The 24,797-nt window shown below is 44.0% G+C and overlaps 1 protein-coding gene across 1 annotated transcript in view; it reads right to left on the bottom strand.

The window, feature by feature from the left end:
• abcc3 (ATP-binding cassette, sub-family C (CFTR/MRP), member 3) overlaps positions 1-24,797 on the bottom strand; it is a 51,943-nt gene that overhangs the window by 7,064 nt on the left and 20,082 nt on the right. Inside the window, exons 9-26 of the mRNA XM_083786852.1 lie at positions 23,480-23,657; positions 22,772-22,933; positions 20,155-20,247; positions 19,584-19,787; positions 18,643-18,789; positions 17,779-17,866; positions 17,013-17,079; positions 15,924-16,050; positions 14,563-14,739; positions 13,592-13,759; positions 12,051-12,234; positions 11,406-11,514; positions 10,994-11,156; positions 9,551-9,758; positions 7,762-8,072; positions 2,513-2,712; positions 1,503-1,629; positions 211-312 (exon numbers count right to left, since the gene is read on the bottom strand). Of these exons, the coding sequence (XP_083642978.1) occupies positions 211-312; positions 1,503-1,629; positions 2,513-2,712; positions 7,762-8,072; positions 9,551-9,758; positions 10,994-11,156; positions 11,406-11,514; positions 12,051-12,234; positions 13,592-13,759; positions 14,563-14,739; positions 15,924-16,050; positions 17,013-17,079; positions 17,779-17,866; positions 18,643-18,789; positions 19,584-19,787; positions 20,155-20,247; positions 22,772-22,933; positions 23,480-23,657 (2,815 nt within the window). The remainder of the gene's footprint in view (positions 1-210; positions 313-1,502; positions 1,630-2,512; positions 2,713-7,761; positions 8,073-9,550; positions 9,759-10,993; positions 11,157-11,405; positions 11,515-12,050; positions 12,235-13,591; positions 13,760-14,562; positions 14,740-15,923; positions 16,051-17,012; positions 17,080-17,778; positions 17,867-18,642; positions 18,790-19,583; positions 19,788-20,154; positions 20,248-22,771; positions 22,934-23,479; positions 23,658-24,797) is intronic.

Below are 24,797 nucleotides of genomic sequence, written 5' to 3'. Positions count from 1 at the left end.
AGGTGTGCAAAAATTCCTGCCTTTTAACAGCATGCTCTCTGGGCCAGCACAAAACCCGACAATATTTTTTTTTCTTCTTTTTAAAGCAAACAAAAACCCGTTAAGTGCCAACTTTACGTGCCATTGGCAATTGCTAATGGTGCCACGCACACACACACACACACGCACGCACATCGCCACAATGCACGCCCACACGCAGCAGTACTGTACCTCTGTCTTGGTCTCCGAGTACTCCTTGACCCTCTCTACCGCTACGATGTTGCTCTCCAGGTCTGAAGACATCCTTACCATCCAGTTGAGAGACATGGTCACCTACAGTACAACAACACAACACAGCTTTAATGGCGATGGTGCATGGGAGAGAGGTCCACTCCACACTATAGAAACAATGTGATCGCATAGGTCTTCAACCCCTAGAGCACAGTGGTTTACAAAGTGGGGTCCGGGGACCCCCAAGGGTCCTTGAGGGAGTTCCAGGGGGTCCCCAGCTAAAGTAAGCCCACCACACACCGGCTGCGTCCGCCGCGCGGCGGACACAGCCGCGCGGCGGACACAGCCGCGCGGCGGACACAGCCGCCTCCATTATTTTCAATGAACCTATCGCACACCGGCTGCGTCTGACGCGCGCTGGCGCGCGGTCACGCCTCGCCTGCCGCGCCGATGCACCGCTGTTCTATTTTTCAGGCGTTGCCGCGCGGCCTCCACCCGGCTATCCGTGGGCGTGGCAATGGAATAGTCAACAAAACTCCCCAGCCGCGTGGTAGCGCGCCACGTCCTGTTGGTGTTGCCGTGCGGCTATGGCGCGCGGCAATACTGTGCCGCGGCGGTAAGCGCGGCGGTCGCAGACGGTGTGTGTCGGGCTTGATAGTTTGGAACCAAATGGTTTTGGGTCTGTAACTCTGAGAGTGTACAAATGGGGTCCATTTGTACACCCTCAGAGTTAAATTAACATTGATTTTACAATATAAATTGGGGTCTCAGAGATAGAAATGCCATTGAATGCAGGGGTCTGTAGCCTGCCCTATTGCATATCAAACTGAGGTTTGATCAAGTTTTGAAGGTTTAGTGGTTATATGTTGAAAAATGAAATACACATTAACAAAAAAAGGAAAAACACTGGTGGTGATAGGGCTGAAGTATAAACTATCTATGAAATCAATTTAAAAAGTTTAATTATGAATATAATTATTGAATATACTTGAAATAAGGAGTCCTTTGACTGAAAAAGAGTCCTTTGCCTGAAAAACATTCAAGACCCCTGATCTAGTGGCTATCAATGGGAACAAATATGAGTTCCCAGAAGTTTTGCCTGCGGGAGGGCCAAGGAAAATAGGTGGAAACCTCATACGTCCAAAGCTGTAATTGATCAGGATTCAAATTTAAAAAAATGGCACAAGTAGCAGATGTACAAGCTGTTTCGAGCTACTTGATGCTTTTGTGTGAAGCTGTAGTATGATCAAGCAGGAGAGTATCAAAATATGTTAAGAGGTTTGTGTACCTACCTGTATAGCATAGGACACAGACAGGCCCACCATCCCAGCGGTCAGTTTGTCCTTCCAAATCACAGCAAACAGGGCAGCAAACAGTATGACGCAGTTCCCAATGAACTCAATGCGTACGCCCAGCCATCTAGGAATTAACAGTGTTAACACAGTGCCATAGACACGCCATTAAGGGTCATGTTAGGCTTTGTTGCATGCCACCGAAACTAGCAGATCTGCAAGCTCACAACGCGTCGTAGCACCAGGCGTTGTGACCTTGTAGATCAGGCTGTTGGTTCCTGTGGTTACTGTAGGCTACATTAAAAGGGCAAGGAAACATGACAAACACACAGCATTTTATTTATATTCTGTCTGAGATGTGACAATATGATTGGCAAATGTTAATTGGAATGTCTGGATGATGTAAATAAGTAACTGTACACAACTATGTGAACAGATAGTTAAAATAGATTGCAGAGTGGCCTGTGCACATGCATTTGACAACGTTCCAATTTGACTTGATTGACAAATAGTCAATGTATTTTCTCAGTCGTTCCCAGACAGACACAAGTCCAGGTGTGCCTTGGGATAACATCACATTATTATTACAATACAAACAAGTACTATACTACCTTTATACTATACTATATCAGTACTTTGTTCATTCACTTCCCAATACAGACACAAATTATATATCCTAAAAACATTTTAACCATCTTCAACCTGGTGTGTGTCCGCCCCCCCCACACCCCACACACACACACATTTCCAAGAATAGCAAAAACAGCAGATCTACAAGCTCAACGCATCACATCACCTATTAAGGTTCACCAACACAGTATAATGACATGCCCAACATAGAGATGTCAGATTGAAAGATGTTAAATGGAACGCTCAGGATTAACAATCAATTGTGCAGTGCACAGAACCGCCCCACTCCCCCCCCATACACACACCAGTGGCTGTGTAAGAAAAAAAGCCACCGTTTCTTTGCATTGGCGATGGCTCATGGCACGAGTGAGGGCACCTACCTGTTGGACACCAGGCCAGGGTAGTAACTTTTCTGGTTCTCATCAACCTTCACGTCATTCAGCAGAACAAAGGCAGAGTTCCTGCCAAAGGCTCGGATTACGCTACTGCCCGTGATGGTCTCGGAGAAGTGCGAGTATATGGGAGAGCGGCTGATAGACTCCAGGCGCTTTAGCTGCCTCGATGTGGCTACGTAAAATCTCTACGAAGCATTCAGAGGAGAGAAGCAAACACAATATTATTAAGTGTGTCACAACAACACACACACGGTAAGACATTCAAAGTTAGGATATGCATACAGTAAGCAGACCCAAATGTACACACACACACACACGCACACGCACAGAAGCCAGACACACCTGCAGAGCTAATTTCGATGTCTGTGTTTGATTTGACATGTTTACACCACAAAATATAATGTTGGATCTCTGGTCATTTGATTTGCTTCATGCTTTGGAAACAGTGTAGTGCTGGGTGAAATTATTTAATTGTATTCAGAGGCTATAGTCTACAACCCATACCAATTCTTCTAACAATCATTTATATTAAACTCTGCAGGTGTTTTCACACCTAATCTCAAAAGCATATCTAATGTCTAAATCAAAATATGCAAATCGATTAAAAATGTCATTATCGTAACTAAAATACAGTAGTTCAGATATGAACTAGAAACCTGTGGTAACATTTTCAACAGATATTACTGCCTATATGCCATCATATTGTTGTAGTGACTGTTTTGGCTTCTATAACTTTTAATAATTTCCCTCCATAGCGTATTAGTATCATTAATTAATTAAGGTGAGATGTTTTGTGTTGTTTTGTGTAAATCAGGCAGCTTCAGCTGGAGCCCATTTGTTAGTAAGACGGTAATAAATGGTGCAGAAAGCATGCCATGCAACAAGAAAGCAATTATAAAGAGGTTACTCGAGGAAAGACTCACAACGCCACCCTGAGGCCAGGTACAGGATTGTTTTAGATCATTCGACAGAACCTCATTTCGCCCTTTCGGTTTGATCGTTAGTAGAAGAGACAAGGGTTTTTTTATATAAAAATATTCAATGACATTGCAAACTACAGGATTGAAGATGAAATGCCCAAAGTGGCACTCATGTTTAAAATCAAACTTGGGGCTGTTACAAACAAATCTTCTTCCCACCTAAATCACTGCACCCAAAGGCTCAGACTTATGAGGAGAAGACGGATTGTTTTTTAAGAGATTGGGAAAAGCAATGGCACTTAAAGCACATAAAATGCTAGTCAAAAAGCCAGTACTTTGCATGAATCAGTGCTGCGTAATGAAACGGTTCCCAATAATTAGAATGATTGATAATTAAATAATCAAAGAATGATTAAAGCACCACACCACACCACAACTACTACTAGCACAAACTACTAAACGGCTGGCTGTTCACCAGCTACCACAGTGTCTGAATTAGAGCCTGACCCATGCCACATGTCGGGGGTCCCATTGAGTCCTAGCCCACCATGTTGAGACTGGTATTTGGTCAAAACTAACTGCAAAATCTTGTAATCAAATTGAGAAACGTGAAATTGATTAGTTTCTATTTGAAGACATTTAACTTTAGCAAACAAGTCATTTTAAAATACACATTGAACCAAAGTTTATATATACACCCACTTAACCCGTATACATTTTTCAAACATGTCACACTAAGATACATTGGACAACCTTTGAAAATGTTCACCTAAATTATAATGAAATGCCCCGAAAATAGAGTTGCCAGGTTGAAAGTGGTTAAACATTGGGGCACATCGGCTTTAAAACTAGTTTTTAACCGATGTTTACCGAATTTATGATTTGAATCCAACTGAGTCATCGGTCGGGCTCTGATCCTAAGAGACCACCTTAGTGTCTTATGGAGACAGGGGTCTGAATTCCCTTTCTTATATTTCCAGTGGTGCTGTTGTCCAGAACAACCGCCGTGACAAAACTGCGCAGGGGGGCGCCAGATAGCCTCGCAAGAGGCTGTCCGCTGGCCCACCCACTGCGTCTACCGGAGGCCGAGCCTCACCGCCACTACAACACTAGGACAGCAGCGACCATCGGGGTCACATCCAAATGACGACAACAACAGCAACGACGTCTTCCGACAAAAGACAACACAACACCACAACACTCTCAGACACAGCATGCTATCAATGAGTTGGCAAACTGGCGTTTCCTATTTACCTGGACCCACCAATAGAACACCATTAACGGCCCTACGACTACGAGGAACATGGGAGTGAGGACAGAGCATACGAGCAGCACATTCAGTGTGTACCAGAAAGTGCGCATCCATATGTCAATGTTCTCCGGAATGGAGGTGTCTATAGTGTCCACGTCTTTGCCGAAGCGGTTTAGGAGGCGCCCGGTGGGCACGCTATCGAAGAAGGCCTGCGGCGCCCGCAAGACCCTCCGGAGCATGTTGTCGTGCGTGAGCTCGGCCGCGAGCAGCATGCTGTAAGCCCGGAACAGCAGGCCGTTAGCCAGCACCAGCGCACCTGAGAGAGGGGGAGGGAGGGTACAGAGTAATCTAGTAAGAGAGTGGTGACACTAGCGTTGACTCTCCATTGTAACAATGGAATGCGAAAGTGCTCATTCTATCTCAATGGGATAGTTCCAATGTTTGGAACTATATAGCCCATAGCGCCCCGCTTTGCGGCGAGATCAAAGTGTGTTGCCGCTCTCTTACTATATTACTCTGGGAGGGTACAGGTGATATCAGACACCCGTGTTAACCCCATTAAGACCTGACCTCACACTTTTTCTAAATCTAAAATGACACAGATGGAGTTAATTGGAGTGCTTCACCGTGTCACCGTTTCTCAACCAGTGTTCAATGGCATTATTACAGGTGCTCTGTGGGAAAATGTAAAAAAAAAAAAGGAAAAACATATATTGTGTACCTTTGTTAAATGTATATAAAAAAAAAGTCCATATTTGATCAAATAAATGTTAACTACCGGTAGGCATAGTGTGGGACACACAACGTACGCTGTTGCTGTTATTGTAGGCAGATTACTATCTAATGCTGCTGCTGAGCTCACTTCCACTTACTGAATGGAGATAATCTGAGGTGTGAACGCAAGCAGTCACACGCACACACACACACGGCTTAATCTCGTTTTCCGAGAAAATAAACAATGGACACACACACACACACACACACACACACACACACACACACACACACACACACACACACACACACACACCCTGAAGGCTGTCCCGAAACATTCAAGGTTTGAATGTTCGCTCGTTAGGGTTGGCACTCGAATCTTAATTAATGGGTTTGAACCATTCGGTTTTTTATTTTTTTATTTTATTAACTCGAAAATATATCTTGGCGAGAATGTGATATGAGCATGTCAAAAAAAGTAAGTTTCTAGTGCATTCCTGTCAGAAGTTATGTCTATCTCCTTGTTGTGCTGCCCTGTGCACATTCATTTGGTGATGGGCCTGCAGCCAATCAGCAACAAACACACACACACACACACACACACACACACACACACCAGCACGATCGCACAATTTGAGAAAAAGGTTAGTTCTCTCTCTCTCTTGCTGCGCTGTGTTGCGCTGCCCTCGAGTCACGAGTGCTGAAATCGTGAAATGGAGGATGTAAGAACACACTTTTGTTGCATTAGAGCAGGGTAAATATGAAGTTTTGCGCCACGGTCTTGTGTTTATATTCCTCTTACATACCGGTAGGCTGTATGTTATTGTCGCAACAACACACGTTGTGTGTCTGAGTGAGGAGGCCTTCCTGAGCGAGGGGGCTTCTGACGGCGTCGCTTACTCGCTTCCCCTCTGTCAGAGGAGGAAGCGACGCGCAGCCGTCGGGAACCCCCCCAAACCGACTGCTCCCCCGCCCTCCCGAAAACTGCTACAGAAACTCAGACGCTCTGATCGAGACGGTTATTTTTTTAATTAATTAGAAACAAATGGTCCGAATGTTCACTCGAAAATTCCTGCCGAAGTTCGAGTCCTAAAATAAGGGCTAGGGTACAGCCTTAACACACACACACACACACACACACACACACACACACACACTTTAGCTGCTATCTCCCTAACCAGCCACTAAAGGGAGCCAAACATCACTAAAGACAACTACAATGTGAAATAATATCCTCACTGTTACTGTGGCAGGCAGAGGACAGGCAAGACAAGACATATTTTCGGTTGAAAATATGCCATCTGTGTTATACACCGTTTGCCAAAGTTTACATTAGCCTTTACCTGTAATAATAATATGACGACATACTTAATTTGCATTTATGTACTCATAATGATAAAAGTGATAAAAGTGATTCTGATTTGAACCAGTATTAAAAAGCTCTTGTCGTTGAGTTAGCTTAATATTTAGTTGACCGTGTCGAAAAATACAGTAGGATTCCGTAAAATAAAATCTCATGACTGAAAATGTTTGCATGACCAAGTCCTAAATGTGAGATTTGTGGGACTTCATGAAAGGAGCCGCTGCAACACACTAGCACCGATTCCTAAACAATCAACACGACATGTAAAACGATGATGTTTTAGTAATGTTGCTAGTGTCAACCAGGTGAAAGAAATGACAGATTGAGGCTTTAACCTTTGCTTTCATACGAGATATCCGACCGAGACCATTACAGATTTTGTGGAAGAACCACATCAAAATGCCCTAAAATAATAACCAGAAAATAGGCGATCTACTGTACATGCTCCCAATGATTGAGAGAACGTTTTCGCTGTGCAACGTGCCTCCAAAGATGGCATGACGATGGCTTCTATGGAATCAAAAAGACTGAAATCAGGTTTGAGTCTTGACGACTGAGAACTTGAATCCATGTGTGTGTGTGTGTGTGTGTGTGTGTGTGTGTGTGTGTGTGTCTCTGCAGGCAGGACAGGAAGTGTGTTGGGCTGCTGTGAGGGGGGTAAAAGGGAAGTAAAGGCACAACGATTAGGACAGAGCAGACGGCGGACGGCGGTCAACACACCCGGAACATCAACGGCTGAGGAGGAGGAGGAGGAGGCGGAGCCAAGGCAAAAGTTCAGAGGTCAACAAAACAGCTGCTGCACCAGGAAAAGCCATGCAGAGCGCCACTCGGGAACAGGAAGTGCTCACAGAGCACGAGAAGAAGAAGAAGAAGAGCAGGGGTCAAAGGGCAAAAGGGGGGTTGCCGTTGTTAATTGGACGTCCACAGCGGTTGCCGGGGCCTCGAGCCTCGTTTAAAAAACAAACTGAAGCCGCCATGGGGGTACCTGGACAAACACGTATACGAAAGTCAGCGGCGCCACGACCACGGCGAAGATGGGCGTGCTGGCAATGATTACGATCATGGTGGAGAGAGAGGCGAAGAAGGAGCCCAGGAACATGAGCACGGTGGACGGGAGAGACTCGTCGATCACGTAAATGTCCTTGGAGAAGCGGTTGATCACGCGCCCTATGGGCGTGGTGTCAAAGAACTCCTGCGGCGTGTGGAACTTGTTGACGAGCAGGTTGACGTGCAGCTTCTTGCCCGCGCCGATGTTCCCCATGGCCAGGGTGAACGCCGAGCACATGACCAGAAGACCTACGTTGGAGATGGAGGAGGTGGGGGTGTGGGAAGGGAACCGGTGGAGGAGAGGGCAGGATAAAACGTTAGGGTTAAAAAGGTGGCCCTCTGTGTGGAGTTTGCATGTTCTCCCCGTGTCCCCTAGGGTAGTAGGTACCCTCACAAAAAACATGCAGTAATCCTGGTCTCTAAACTGCCTCCACCTGTAAGGAGAAACTTGGACACTCATGCATGAAGGAAGCATGAGTTCAAGTCCGTTGCTCTCCCCAGGTTGGCGGAGGGTGTGTAGAGCCCAGGATCACATTGGATAATTGACACAGGGGTGAAAAATGGGTTACAAAACCGTAAAAATAAAAGGTGGCCCAGTGCATCTCAGGAGCCCTGATCAGCCCTCCGACAGTCGAAGCTGAAACAACAAAACGACGAAAACGTTTCGATGTAGCTAGAACATCTTCGCCAGGTCGTTTGACCCGACGAAGACGTTATAGTTGTCGTTTTTACTTGCACACCTGCTGAATAAAGGCGTTATGGTTAAAAAGGGTTTTTGTGCGGATTTAGGAGGACGACTGTGGAATTAAAAGTGAGACACGGACGGCTGCGCCTCTCCTGTATCCAAAGATGCGAGACGTGCATGTCTCCGTTAAGTGTATCACTGAAAGAGGAACAGCAGTAATGTCACAACAACACTATATAAATAAACAGTGCGATGCGTGTTGAATACTGATGGCTGAAATGATGCATGATGAATAGATTAAAGGAATTATGGCACAAGCGTGCAACACAACCGTACATACGCAACAGTAGAATTAAGTTAGTGTTCTTGCCTAATCCTATAACAGTTCATTCATTGTATAGAGTCCACAGTGCAAATATTGTGAGGACCTGAAAGCTATTAGTGTTGCGATGTGCTCTTAATTTGTCCAAAAGGCATACTGGAAGACCGTGTGTAATTTTTTGTTTTCTTTACAGTCCATGGTTTGTTTGTTCACATGCAAAGCAACTACGAGAACATCAGGAAGATCAGGCTGTGTGTAATGTATATACAAGCTACAAAATATACTACTGTCATTGTCAATTGACATAGTAATCCATAAATTACAGTGATTGTGTGCTTTCTTTTTATAATTAAAAATTTTAAGTGTGTTGAATTGTGGAGCTTATTTTGCCTAAGAAAACATGTTAATATCATAAGCCTTGGTTTGCTACAGATCCTATTTTCTTCATTTATTCCAAACCCAATGCAGAAATTCCATTTGAAATCCAATGTGCAGTGGGAACCCAACAGTAACATAGAGACATACTTACAAAACGGCATCAGACCTGTGAGCTGAATAAACTCAAGATTATTTTCATATTATGATAACCTGAACGACTCGTGTCACCGCAATGGTAAAGTTGACGAATGTAAACAAAGTGGATCAATGCCGAAACATCGCTGTACGTGACACATGCAATTTTGAATGCCCGCTTAACGTGGGCGGACGTGGTTCTCTCACCTTGTGTGAGGCCCAGTGCCGCGTACACTCCCACCCGGCTGGGAACGTTCACGTCCGTTCGGTTCAGGGCGGCGTCGTTGGTCCAGTGGCTGAGCCAGACGTTTGCTCCGATGGCCGCGGCATTCTGGAGGGCGTACAGGACACAGATGACCACGGACAGCACTGCGCCCACCGCCTTGGCATACTCCATATAAACCTTTAGTTTGACCTGGTGGAGGAAGAGAGTGGGGTAACCATTTAAACCAGGGATGGGCAACTTTGACGATGGCGAGGGCCACTATATTTCCACACTCACTCCAGAGGGCCACAGTGCATATTACCGTCGTAGCAAAAATAGCCGATCTGCAAGCTCAAAACAAGTCGCAAGGCGACACGTTTTGAGCTTGTAGATCAGCTATTTTTGCTATATTTGAATTGAAAACCCGAATCATTTTTTGCTATTTTTTCCACCTGAAAAGTAACCTTTTTATTGAATTTCAAATGCATATAAATTATATGCATTATTTATACAGTATTTCCTGAACTTTCAAAGATAGTGTCAGCGAGCTATGCCAAATGTTTCTCCGATTCCTCCAAGCGCTTGCCTTGAATAGGTTAGAATACAGTCAAGTCATGTTTAATGTAAACGGCACTCTTCACCAACAGGTGAACAAGCGGATCTGCCTAAGGCCAGTCTGAGATAAGAATCATAGCAGGGGATATGTTTGCAATGTTAGAAATGTCAAGCTAACGTTACAGCATACTGTAGATGGCCATGGATAAACACTTTTAATCCTTTAGTTATGCACTGCCTCCTCCGAACCAGGCTTAAAGTAAATACAGTAGGTAATTATGAACTTATGAAAGAGGATTAGAGGAGAAACCGTTTAGGCAGTTAAAAAGAGAGAGAGAGAGAGATATATATATATATATATATAGAGAGAGAGAGAGAGACCACCATCCATGCACATGCAAGCACCACCAACCACACCCCGATACACTTGTGCCCAAGCTCTGAAAACAACCACTCCCAGCCCCACACATGGGAGAATCCCACCCTATATGAGCACAACATGCATGACAGAGACATGTACTTCCCACGGATTACAATCACCCCAAGGAGAGTTTGAAAACCACCACATGTTTATAACATGTTTAAAACATTGAAATACTGCTTTCAAAAGTATAAAACGTCTCCTATATGGATGTATAACTATCTTTGACAGAAAATGCACAATCTTTTATAGTATCACAAGATAGTATTACCGTACTCAAAGTGATAATATAACACAGCTCTGTTTACATTGTATTGTTTTATCTTGATTGTTTTGTTCCACTTTTGCTTTGGCAATGTAAACGTATGTTTTCTCATGCCAATAAAGCTCCTTTGAATTTAATTGATTTGAATTGAATTGAGAGAGAGAGCGAGAGAGAGAGCGAGAGAGAGAGAGACAAAGCACTGACCCGACCGGTCTCTGCGGTCTCCGCCTGGATCAGCTTGTTGGACTTCTCCGACTTGGGCTTCTTCTCAGCTTGAGGCTCGGAGGGTTTCTTCATGCTGCACGTGTGCTTCCTCACAGAGCGGCTTCTGGGGTTTTCTTGGTCCGCTGAAATGATGCTGATCTGCCTGTAACAAGGGGAGGCAAAATAAATGGTTTTGTTTCTTTCAGAGTCAGACCCTAGAGTCAGACCCTAGAGTCAGCCTTTCTTCATGTGCTTAGATCAAGTGCACAAGAACCTCTACTAGTCATCCTCTTTGGTCCAGCGATTTCTGAATTCCCAATAAAATTAAACCTTTGGTACTTGCAGACAGCTATAAATAAATACATAAATAAAACAGCGCCATAATCAGATATTTTTTTTTTAAGCCCAGTACCTTATAAACTTTCTCTTTTCTTCATTGAAGGCCGGTTCATTTTCCACCATGTCTGCATGGTTACTAAGGGTGTCATCGTGGAACTCGTCTTCTTCTTCAATGAAATCCACTGTAAAAAACACTACTTGTTATTTTGAGGACAACTCTTTTGCTATTACAACTTAAATACAAACTTCAATACAAAAAGTATTGAAGGCATGTGTAAAAAATATATATTGAGTGTCAAAGTGAGTTTAACGTAGTTTAATGTAATCAGATTTTGGAAGTATGGCCTGTTAAAGCCAGAAAGGTTTTTTGCCACTCAGTAGGCATCACTTCCAGGTCACCCACTTTGAATGTTATCAACCAATTATGTTCCTCATCAGACCATGCAATGGACATTTCCTACATACTGCCTACCGCGAGTAGGCGACTAGGAAACGCAGAAGTGAAGGGTTAGTCGGACAACGGCTGACAACAAAGGTCAACATGTAGGAAATGTTCATACTGGCTGCATTGCATGGGTCTTGATAAGGGCTGATGATAGGACATTAAATCATCTCATAACGAAACTGCCATCCGTGTATGATGATAATGTCACGCACATACAGTCTACTGCTCCGTAAAAAAAACCCAGAGATAAAGAGCATATGGATAATAATATACCCGTCGCCTCGTCCTCCTCGACGATGTCCTCCAGGGCGTAGTTCCGGAGGAACTCGGCGAAGGCTCCGTTCTGCTTGAGCAGCTCCTGGTAGGAGCCCATCTCAGAGACCCTGCCCTCCACCATCACCAGGATGTTGTCCACCTGCGGCAGGAAGCTGATGCCGTGCGTCACCAGGATACGAGTCTGCAGGGAAACCACAGGAGACAACTGTACTTAAGTACTCCACATATATACGTATATATATATATATATATAACTCACTTTAACCACTAGGGCCATCACAGAGCCCCCAATCTATCTATCCAAGTCTCTAGTCTAAGCTATATGAAATTCACTGTATAATACTGTGCTGGTGGTAATCTCTTGGACGTCATAAGTCGCATCGGTATAGACTAGAGGACAAACTTGAGTACATGAAAGTATGAAACCCTAGTAGCGCTACTAGGCGACGAACATTCTGTGATAATAGCAGATCTAGAAGGTGTTGTTGTGTTAATGTGTTGTGAGCCCTGTGAGACTCCAGTCAACTATCCACATTGGCCTTTAAGTTGAGTACATGAAACTCTTTCCCTACCCTGGGGCGAACATTCTGTGAAAATAGCAGATCTACAAGGCGTTGTTGTGTTGTGAGCCCTGAGGGACTCCAGTCAACTGATAGGCCAACAAACAGGAAACAAACAGTCCACATGCTGAGATTTATGCAAAAATGTTGTCTTTAATTTAAGACGTCCACGCGTGCAAGTATAATAGTTAAAAGCATTCCTTTGTCCCTCTGTCAATCACACTCCTTAACAGAGTCCTTGCAGAGGGCAGACAGGGTAGGGGTCGAAGGTTATGAGGTGATGTTCTTCCCCTCTTTTGCACTAGGTATGGTGGTGTGTGGTTTTTTAATGTTGTTGTATTGTATCTGTATCTGTATGCTGCAGGGTGGGTCCTTGGGGCCCAAGACAAATTTCTCCTTCGGGAGACAAAATAAAGAAACCTTGAACCTTGAAGACGCGTGTCTATTTAGTATCATCAGTGCTACTGACACTACAGACACCGAACTGAATATACTCTTGTCACGATTGGTTTTGAAGCTCAACAAGTCCCTTCCTCAAACTACACACGCACGCACGGAATGAGTTACAATTTAAAAACACTTTAAATATTAACTCCATGATCTCACTGGGGCAAAACCTGCTAGTTATTCTTGTTGTTTTACATTGTAATTGTTTTCATACTCTGTTTTTTTTTCTTTGCTTGCTTTCACAGTACACAACTTCTTTCCTCCTGCCGTTCTTATTTCAATATCATTACTCTGTTTTATTATGCCTACTGTAATCTCGGCATCATTGAAAATGAGGGCTCTGCCCACATTCAGAGAAAATAAACAAAGGTTGAATGGACACACACACACACACACACACCCTCCCACCCTCCCTCCCTCCCTGAAAACTCTGGTTCTCATAATTCCGGCTCCAGGAAGCGCAGTGACAGGATGACGAGGAGGTTAATTGGGTTAGGGGTGAGGAGGGTAAGACTTATCTGCTCTCCTCACCTTGCCCTGCAGTGCCCCCTCGGGACCAATGAGGTTGTCAAAGATATGTTTGGCCACGTGGGCGTCGACAGCGGAGAGAGGGTCGTCAAGCAGATAGACGTCAGCCTCGCTGTACAGAGCTCTGGCCAGGCTCACCCTCTGTCTCTGGCCTCCCGACAGGTTGATGCCCTGGGGAGTAAAAGAGACAATTAGTCGCTGTTTTATTATTAGTTTGCGAAAATGGTCGACCTACAGTACAAGCTCACAACACGTGCTCTCGCGTTGTGAGCTTGTAGATCGGCTGTTTTCACTACTTTTGTGCGATGCTTGTAGACTGGATGGAGTGTAGGGCATTAAAGGGATAGTTCATCCAAAAAAAGTACTTATTTTTTACTCCCATGTCCAGATCTTAGTGTGCGTGTAAACACAAACTTTGTCCTAACACAAACATTAAATGCCATTGATAATGAATGGCCAGTTTGGAGTGTTTGTGTAAACACAAACATTAAAAGACTAATGATTGGCCAGAATGAGATGATGTATGATGATGACGTATGATGATAAGAGCGCCCCTCACTTCACACGGCCTGGGTGTAATTTAGTTTTTTCAATAGTCAACCCATGAAGCCTTGAATTCATGGACTTTTCCATTCCTAAGCCAATTCCTAAGTCAATAATTTGATGAACGGCAGACTCAATGGAGACTCTTTGAGTGTCCGCTGGTCCTCAAATTATTGGCTTAGGAATGCGACAAAAACAAAACAAAAAAAAACCTCTGAATTCAAAGCTCCATGAGGCGAGTAATTGATGTCAGTGAACTATCCCTATAAGTCACGAAAAAACATAAAAAGTTGAACTATGGACATACAAGCTTCTGGCCGACAGCAACGTATAGGTAAACCGGTGAAAAGATCACAACTGTGATAATGATGGCTGAAAACAAAGAAAGAGTCAAACACCTATGTCAAGTTTAGACCCATCCCAATTAGCACCTTTTCTCCTATCTCGGTCATGTCTCCTCCAGGTAGGACTTCCAGGTCGGGGGTCAGGGCGCAGGCCTCCAAGACGCAGCGATACTTCTGCTCGTTGTAAGCCTTCCCAAACAGAATGTTGTCCCTCAGAGTGGCATTCTGGATCCAGGCCTGCTGGGGCACGTACGCCACCGAGCCCTGGAGATGGAGAGGAGGAGGAGGGTATTTCTTTAGGAACTGGAACGTAAATGTGACTTTTAGGACACATGAACCACGTCTGTAACTCTGCATTTCACATTCTCAAGATAAAAAAAAAAAAAAAAACCTTAAGAATTAGGGTAAACAGAAAAGGAAAAAAATCACACCATACGTGAAGTGAGCGGTGCCTTTGGAGACAAGCTCTGGTGCAAGCAAAATAAATATGTAGATATCAGGGGTTTTCAACTGATTGTGAACCAGGGACCACCACCTTGACTAAGGATCAACCTGGGGACCACTGTTGTGTTGTAATGGGATATGGGCTAAGATTAGTGCTTGTTATGGAATGCATCCCATGTCTTATATTGTTTCTCAAACGATGGTCCACGGACTTAACTGATATACAGTACTGACAGTACTGATATCTTGGGCGTGCCTTAACCTTTATCCCTAAACGTTTTTTTCCATATTTTCCTTTATCCCTAAACTTTTTTTTCCATATTTTCCTATCTTGAAAAATATTTTAAAATAGTTCAACTAGCAGATCTACATCCATACATTATGGCTATTATCGGCTATTTGAACTATTTTAATAATAGTAATACATATATAGTAAAAATGGCAAATATGATATAGCACATGATTATATGGGCACATTTCCTAATAATGATATAGCACATGATTATATGGGCACATTTCCTAATACTGATGACTCAATCAGGCAAGCTGGTACACTTCACCCTTCTTGAGATTCTAACTGCCTTTTCTGTAGAATTTCTTAACCTCAGACTTCCCAGTAATTCTGAAAACATTGACGCACTTCCACAGAACAGTGCACAGACGGATTAGTGCACTGTTCCGTGGAATAAAATACAAAATCTTCACTTTGCTACATTACTAAATGCATGGTCAGGGACCACATGCAATACCTCCACGGACCACCAGTGGTCCACGGACCACTGATGTCCAGCAGTATTGCAGCTGTTCCTACTCCAAACGGACACACATACGGACATAGGGACACACGAAGCATGTCAGTCATTGGATCAGTGTGGAGCGCTCAAAAATGTATGTGAACATAAATGTGAACTGAAAGGCAATGTGAGGATGCCAGAAGGACCAGCCCATGCAGCGACTTTGCATGTGCCGATCCTGCAGTCTCGGATGTCAGGTTGAGCGCTTACCCGAATGGAGATCTCGCCCTCCAATTTCTCCATTTCCCCCAGCAGGGCAGAAACCAGCGAGGACTTCCCACAGCCCACATGGCCCACCACAGCCAGCAGGGAGCCCTGGGGCACCATCAGACTGAGACTGGGGAAAAGGGGAGAACAGCGACAAGTAGAAAAGGCTTAACAGCTTTTAAAAGAGAGCCACTACGTTTTTTTTATCATTCTTAAAGCTTTGAAAAGTCTGTGGTTTGTAATACGAGTGTTCACATGGATTGGCTCCTCCAGTGCAAGAATTTATTCACAAGAAGAGAGACCGGGACTGTGAGGTCCATCGTAGGCAGACGCCTTCTGGACAGAATGTCCTTTCCATCAGAGGCGGCCTACGATGTCACAGACCGCCGCAGTCAGTCTAAGGCCTGGGAAAGCCCCATCCCATGTACCTTTAAACATTATCCATGTTATCAATGTCTGTGACATTTCATTGTTTTAGTTGTGCGTGAAAAAGTAGATACCAGATTCTATTTTATTTTATGTTTTGAGGAATTTATTATTTGATTAGGCTTTTATTTAGGTATGGGTTTGTAATGTTATTTTAGGTTTTAGTTAGGTATTGTATTGTTATGTTTGATAGCTAGCAGTAATTTAGTTTTTTGTTTTATGTATTTGTATGTGTGTACTGTATTGTTTTATATGTGGGGACGACGGGCGGAAATGAGCTCCAAGCTAAATCCGGCACGTTTACATGAGATCACGTTCAGCTGACTGTGTTCACGGACATGTATTGAATGTGCTTTAACGTCCCGTACAAATAAAGTATAAAAGTAAAAGAGATGTTAGCGTTTACCATAGGACCATTGACAGCTACAGTTGCAGGTTACTAGTACAAATCTGAGGCACTGTAAGGTAGTATGCAACACTTTTAAAATCAGCAGGCTCAGGCATGAAAACACCTGCATGTAAAAATGCATCACACCGTTATGGTAGGCTTGGTAGCACTTATGCAGGTACAGTTAAGTTATGCAGGTACAGCATAAAGCAACAGACCTATCCACATGCCAAAGAGACAGTGATCCGTATTAAGTGAATGAACATTTTCAAACATACTTGTGTAGAAATGGAGGATCTTCTTTACCCCAGGTGAACTTTCCATTGACAACGGTGACAGAATAATCTGTTGGATAACAAAAAGTAAAATCAGTTTTTTGAGTGGTGCAACCACTCCAAAGAACAGCAATGTCCGTGTTCATGTGACTATGTGACTATGAGCGCCAGTATGACTGAGTACCAGTAGGGGCGCTGTTGTGCCAGAAACAGAGAGAGAGAGAGTGCTGCACTGTTGCCTGATGAGAGAGAGAGAGAGAGAGAGAGGAGGGGGGGGGGGTGGAGAGGGGAGTTGCAACACTCAGTTCACACGGGTGTGATTTTTAATCAGCACACCGTTTTTGCACTGGCGACGGCCAAAGAGCTAATGAAAAATGAGCGTTTATAAACTCGTGCAAACTCAAACCCCCATCACTCTTGTACAAATGGGCATTCAGCCACAAGGTGACGGGTACAAGTGTGAAGTTGATGACTCATTTCTAAAACATTCTATTCTAAGAACTCGTGCAGGAAATAGCGCTGAATTGAGACAATAACAATGCACATCCTTTAATGTTGGCACGGCGCCACAACGACCTTCCTAGTTTGTTGGGATTGTGTACGCACCGCTGGGCACAGGAGCATGTGTAACGTTAAGCCATTTTGGGGCGGGAACCCCTTTTGGTGTTTTAAGCACTATGTTATACTTAAGCTATTGAAAAATAGCAGAACTACAAGCTCATAGCCATACTCATAGCGCGCCACCGAGTGGCCATGCTGTATTCTTCACCTGTAGCCGTGTTCTTCCTGTCCACCGAGTCGGGGTCCAACTCATCGTGACTCAGGAAATTCTGGATACGCTTCAGAGAGACGCTGGTCTGACAGGACAGAGTAAACACAGTGAGTGAATGATGAATGATGTGGGCGTGAGCAAAACGGTAGAATGGAGGGAGAGTGGAGTAGAGAGGAGTGGAGAAGAGAAGAGAGGTCTGGGGACAAGAGTGGAGAGAATATGAGGAAACAGAAGAGTAGAATAGAGTACAGTAGAGTACAGTAAAGCAGTGGTTACTAAACAGGTGTGCAGAGGAACACTGATTTGCCGTGGGGTGCAGGTGTGCCAACCACACAATAATGCAACATTACACAGCTGGAAAAAGTTATGAATTATTTCCTAAATTATTATATCAGTACGTTGTGTGCACTCATTCATTTCACTCATTTCCCAATGTAGAGGCAAATTCTATATCTATACCCTAATAGAAATGCATTTTATTAACCATTTCTCAAACTGGCATCCCTATTTTGGGAATGTCATGATAGAAAACCTTGCATTTTCAATTTAATTTAAAAATAAATCTTAATTGGAATCTTCCCACGAGCTCAAAACGGAGCATGAAAAGTTTAACCCATTCTGGGCGGGATCCCATTTTGGTGTTAGCATCATGTCGTGCTTTAGCTATTGAAAAATAGCAGATCTACAAGCTCATAGCGCGCCACCGAGTGGCGCCCTGCGAGCTTGTAGGTCTGCTATTTTTTGAAAAATCAAAGAACGACTGACATTTTTAGAATCTGATCTCAGGTCAGAATGGGTTAATCAGACCAGTGTGTGTCCAGTGGAAACCTTGTATGAATCTGATCTCAGGTCAGAATATACCTGCACAATGCTGCTGATGACTTGTGGCAGCATGCTGAGGGGGAACCTGAGGATGTTGAAGAGAGAGAGGGAGACAAAGGCCTTGTCTGCATCCAGGATGTTATTTTCATCCACAGTCACATACACAGCGAACGTCGTCATAGCAACCTGATAGCACATGGGGAAAAAAATAAAAAAAATAAGAAAAAAAAGGACACTCGTAAATCCAAGGAACGCAGATCTGCGGTACAGCTGTAACCTAGATAAACTTTAAGCCAGTATTGTACATTTTTGTATGTTTTCTTTTTTTTTGGTTTTCACCTTTATTTTATTTTGTATAGAGGGACAGACAGTAGGCTGACAGGAAATGGGGGAGAGAGATGGGGGTGGGCATGCAGTATAAAGGCCGTCGGGATCGGGAGTCGAACCCGCGGCACACTGCCAGGCTTGGACTACCGGCCAAGGTGCCTGGACCGCTGAACCACGGCCCAGGCCGCCAGTATTGCACATTATCCGGGCAGCAGCGGCTCAGGGGGTAGAGTGGCCGGATGGGGAAACCGTGAGATTCCCTGTTGGATCGCGGGCTCCTTGCATGGTTTCCTCTGCCATCAGTGTATGAATGCGTGTGTGAATGGGTGAATGTAATGCACATCTATGTAAAGCGCTTTGGATAAAAGCGGCTATATAAATGCAGCATTTATCAGACTAATGGGGCTATCACACCGAAACGCATTGCTAGAAGCACGTCGCAAGCAATAGCATTGTTTTCCTACGACATGGCGAGCCCGGCAGATGCCCTTCTCTACACAGCGGCAGTTTGCCAAGACTTCCTGTTGCAGTTTATCCAGAAATAAATGGGTTAATTTAAAAATAAATCTTCTATTATGGGAAATTGAGTCCCTATTGTTTACAATGGGAAAGCTGCCTAGCAGCATGCGTAGGTAGGGTTGGACTGAACATACCAGGAAGGGTGCGCTGGTCCAGGCCATTGTGGAGAGGGCTCCCAGGTAGGCCGTCTTGCGCAGCACGGTGAGCTCTTTCTCCCGGATGGCCAGCACCTTGTCCTTGAAGGAGTTCTCCCAGGCGTACAGCTTCAGCACCTTGATGCCATTCAGGATCTCGTTCATCAGCTTGATGCGAGCGTCTTTGTACAGCATCTGTTCCACCTGGAGGGGCGAGAGTGGGGGCGGGGCGAGGCGGAGCGAGAGAGGAGAGATTGAATGAGAGGTGCAGTGGGTACAGTTCAACAGACATCTTTTTTTATAGTTTGAGAATTAAAGCAGACACACCTGTAATACTTTCATACAAACTACATGTATAGTACACACACACACACACACACACACACACACACACACACACACACACAATATAATACCGGTGAATAAAAAGACACATGAGAATATAAGCATGCCATGCACAACTTTATTTTTATTCGTTAAGATCATATCCGTAGACATATGTTACACAGAACTTTGCCAAGTGCTTTCTAGTATTCTCTGCTATACCAGTAAATGGTATGACTGCACGTACCTGATAGGCTCGTGTCTTCACGGCTATGGCTGCGTTTAACGGGATCAGAAGGATCATCACAGCCAAGCCTGCTAGCACTGATGGCCCGAGGGTCTAGGGGAAAGAAAGCACAACAATGCAGAGACAGACATTGTCAATTCACTTTACATTGATGCAAAAATCACCAGACACAAAATGTTAATAAAGGGTTCCTTTAAAGCAGGGGTTCTCAACTTGTTTTTTCTTTTCTTTTGACAACTGAAGTAGCCCGTCGCTAAGTCCCTCCCCAACCCGTCCTTGTCCAAGCAAGAGAGGGGACATGGCAAGCTGTCATTCTCACCCATTGAGATGCATGGTAAATGACGGGATTTCTCCATAGAAATAATCGATCATTTCAGTAGCAAGAGCTTCAAAATGTCTTCTAAATCTAGTCAACCAGGCCTACAGTAGGTTGCATGCACTGGAAATATGGTGGAAATGTTAGAGGGAGAAACTATCCAACTTACGCCCGTCAGTTTTCATGTAATGCAGGGGACTACGGTGATTACTGATTAGTATTATTGCCATCACCTTGGTCACTGGGTGGCTCAGTCGTGTAACTTTCCCGACCTCAAGCGACCTCAACACAGCTATGCAAAATAAACTCACTAATGCTCACCATTGTACATTGTATTTCAATCCTCACTATTAATTCTAATAAAAAGCTAATGGAAAGTACTGCCTTTGTTTTCCTGGAACATCAACACGCTTTTGTTGCATCAATGAAAAAAGAATCTAGCTTGAACTCCTCACTGATGATGTCATTGGCATGTACATTTTAGTTAACCACTGACTGACTGAGACACAGAGCAACTAGATAGAAATGGCACGGTCGTATAATTGAGCATTAGTGAGGACCAATACGGAGGTAAGGTTGTAAAAAGGCTAATAATGTTACTTTAACAGAGCTTGATACCAGCATGTGTCCACTGTGCATGGATTGAAAAGGACCAGCAACAATCCTGTGCTCTGTTTATTGTTTTTTCATTGATTAATGTAACAACTGCACAAGTAGTGTTGAGAGATAGTGAATTCTCCAAGGAAAGGCATTACAGCTCACTAGTTAATGGTTGGACATAAAAGCTCCTCTAAATGTTTCATGACGGGCATTAACCCTTTTACTGCTGCCATTTATTGAGAAATTAGGACCTAATTCATGCCAGCATTTTTTTAATTTGAGCTCTTATTTTGAAAAGCCACATTTTGCCTCAACCGGAAGTGAGCTTATCCCTGCCAGCTTTACGTTGCCAAGACAACCTTTGTTTACATGATCGAAAAATGCCGGTACATTTTTGCACTCCACAACGTCGGCTCGTGCCGTCAAAGAAACGCTGTTTTGACCAAAAATGCCATCTGGGACAAGGAATAGGAGATACAGGCGATTGAAAGAAACGGATAGAATGGATTCTTATGGCGACGGTGAATTAATATGAACGATCCAGTGCAGTGCTAACAACAGTGCTAGCTAACCGGCTAACGTGAGTAGCATTATGGCTTGATCAATCATATGCACTAATAAAGGGCAATTGCCGAAGGGCTTCGGCAATGGCAGCAAGCGTTAATATCAAATTAATGCTTCAATTGCCGAAGGGCTTCGGCAATGGCAGGAAGACGGTTAAGTGTTGTTGCTGGAGGAAAAGGGTTAGGAGTTGAAAAGCATCACTTAGCATTGACCTTGGTAGAAGCTGATTTTTTATTGTATGCCTATATGTGACTAATGTGAGTAATGAGTACATTATCAGCCAGACATTCAAATGAAGAAATTATCACCTGTCATTTGTCGTTGGCCGAGGCAACTTCAATACCTAAGGGCAACGACGAATGCAGAGATATCAATCATTTATCACATACCTTCCTAACAGTATAGCTATATTTTTGTGACTATGACAAAATATCTTGGCGAACAAAATGGTAGCCTCACTGGGATTTCTCAACGGTTTCAGGAGATGAGAATACAATAAAAAGGTGCTCAGGATTCACAGCCATTCTGTGAACTGTTCAAAGTCCCTGTTTTGTTTCCTTCCCGCTCTGATAAACTCGTCCTCACACGAGAATTATACCAAACTCAAATGTTGAATATCTTTTTCTTTTTTTCTTTTACTCTTCCAGAGTGAGGTAGCTCACAGTGACAGTTCAACAAGTGGTGGCACTTTAACTTCACTTCACAACACTGTTATCAGCCCTAAGGCTGATATGACTGATCACCCTCTCTGTACATATAGGGGGCAAAATGTAGCTGCCCGAGTTATTTATATGATGAGCAGGTGCTAAAAAAAGCATCATGTATTAGAGCAGACAGCTCTCACCCCCTATACCGGGAATATGAATTCCTGCCATCCAGCCAATGGCTAAAGACCCCTGTTACAAAAACAAACGGGTAAAATGTTTCATTCATACCTACCTCCATCCGAGCCATCAACAAGGCAAGCAGGAGGAGGTAGATGTAGTTACACTCGGTGCACTTTAGCCCTGGTTGCACTTTATATTTAATGTTAACATATCTTGTGATAATGTATACGTATGTCCCAGTTTTGGACATATGAATAAACTTGACCTTGACCTTCCACTCACTCTTACCCATGCATACGAGAGCCCTTACCTGCCAGAGGAAGTACAGCGCCAGCACGATCTGCAGCGGAGCAGACCACAGCATGTTCAGGAAGGTCATGAGATCCATGAACCTCTGTGCGTCCACAGACATCAGGTTAACGATCTCTCCCACCGTTGATGAACGCTTGGCTGCGTTGGTTATGACCAGCGCCTGGAGAGGCAAAGGCAGAGAGAAAAAAACCCTCTTGGTTTTTATCTTCAAAATGGCAAGCTTAGTGAAATTTAAACTTAATGTGGCATGTGCGCACATTTACAACTGTGGCATGTGCATGTGAAAGGCACAGCATGCAAATCTTTAAATCAGCGAAAAGTTGAGTAGTAAATGTCAATTGAGCGTGTATTTGGATCTGTAACGTACTGTAAATAGCATTTCATAATTGAGTGTGTAATGGACCTAAGAGCGAGTGTGTGTGTGTGTGTGTGTGTGTGTGTGTGTGTGTGTGTGTGTGTGTGTGTGTGTGTGTGTGTGTGTGTGTGTGTGTGTGTGTGTGTGTGTGTGTGCGCGCGCGTAAACCCTAGTCCACACAACTGATTCATGAGTCAATGGCAGGCCATTGACTCATGGCCTGCTGTTGGCCCCTGTTGCATGTGGGCGCAGTTTGGGGATTCTGTTGCAACTAAGTGGTTGCAAGTTGCAGCTCGCTGCACTGCGAATCATTGGTGTGAACTGGGCGTGTGTGCGTCAGCGAGTGTGTACCTTCCTGTAGATGGCTCCTATGATAGCGGTGCGTAACCTCATGCCAGTGACGAAGCAGTAATGAAAGTGCTGGTGGAGGATGAGAGTCTGCAGAAGGGCGGTGAAGAACATGAGGAAGGCCAGCGCATAGCCCGACCACTCAGGAACGCCCTTCTGCTGCGTGAACCGGATCAGCAGCCTGAGGACATTGGGAAAGTTTTATGAAAAAGCTATGTTTCTATGTCAGTAGTTTTTCGATTTTTCAAAAATAGCAGACATACAAGCTTGTAGTGCGCTATGAGCTTGTAGATCTGCTATTTTTCAATAGCTAAAGAGGCCTGGGCCGTGGCTCAGTGGTCCAGGCACTTTGGCTGGTAAATCCAGTCTGGCAGTGTGCCGCGGGTTCGACTCCCGATCCAGACGGCCTTTACTGCATGTCATCCCCCCATCTCTCTCCCCATTTCCTGTCAGCCTACTGTCTGTCCCCCCATAAATAATATAAAATAAAGGTGAAAGCCACAAAAAAAAACATTTAAAAAAGCATCTCAGAGAATTGGAGGTTGTATTATTAAAGCAGCGACTACATCGTATTCCAAAAACCATTGCATTGATTGCACTGACTGATAAATGGCATGCACACACACACACACACACTTTTCTATGCAGAAATGCATCTCACTAGCATGTCACCATACAATTATCTCCACAATCCTCTGCGGTTTGTCACCCCATGATGTCATATACTAGGTTAATTTACACACCATTTGCCTAAGGCAAATAGTGTGACAGGGATGTAAGTTACTGGGACAATTTATTTTGCCGTAGTTATTCGGCTGTATTATGCCAAATGAAATATATCTATATGAATGGTCTGCAAATAAAATGTTGACTCAGAGAGCTCAGCTGTGTAGTCGTTTTTCATATGACACCAGTGGAAACAATCAAAACCGTTTTACTGCGATTGTTAGAATAACCAAGACCAGCCTCTAGTATCTACACAGCAATTTCATGTTCTACATTATTGCGGCTTATCGCATAGAATATTTAAACAGGGCTGGGGATAAGGGTTTCAGAGAACAGGCCTTAATAGATTTTTTCCCCCTGAAACCTGTGACTGTGGTTTGAAGATTAAACAGATTTCCATACTATACTGAGTTTGCATGATCCCAAACAAAGACGGGAGCATAATATCAAAAGTACAGCTATATGTATAATACAAATTTGCATTTCTCAGTCATCACGCAAATCAATATGCAAAAAAGAAACAGGCAAAGCAAACTCCATCACACAGACAGTGCACTAATGTTGTTCTACACTGTGGCTGTTGTGTTGTTGTCCA

Source organism: Protomyctophum parallelum (assembly GCF_964188405.1).
Source record: "Protomyctophum parallelum genome assembly, chromosome: 17".
In the NCBI taxonomy this organism is placed as follows: domain Eukaryota; kingdom Metazoa; phylum Chordata; class Actinopteri; order Myctophiformes; family Myctophidae; genus Protomyctophum; species Protomyctophum parallelum.
This window is presented reverse-complemented; position numbering and strand designations above follow the sequence as displayed.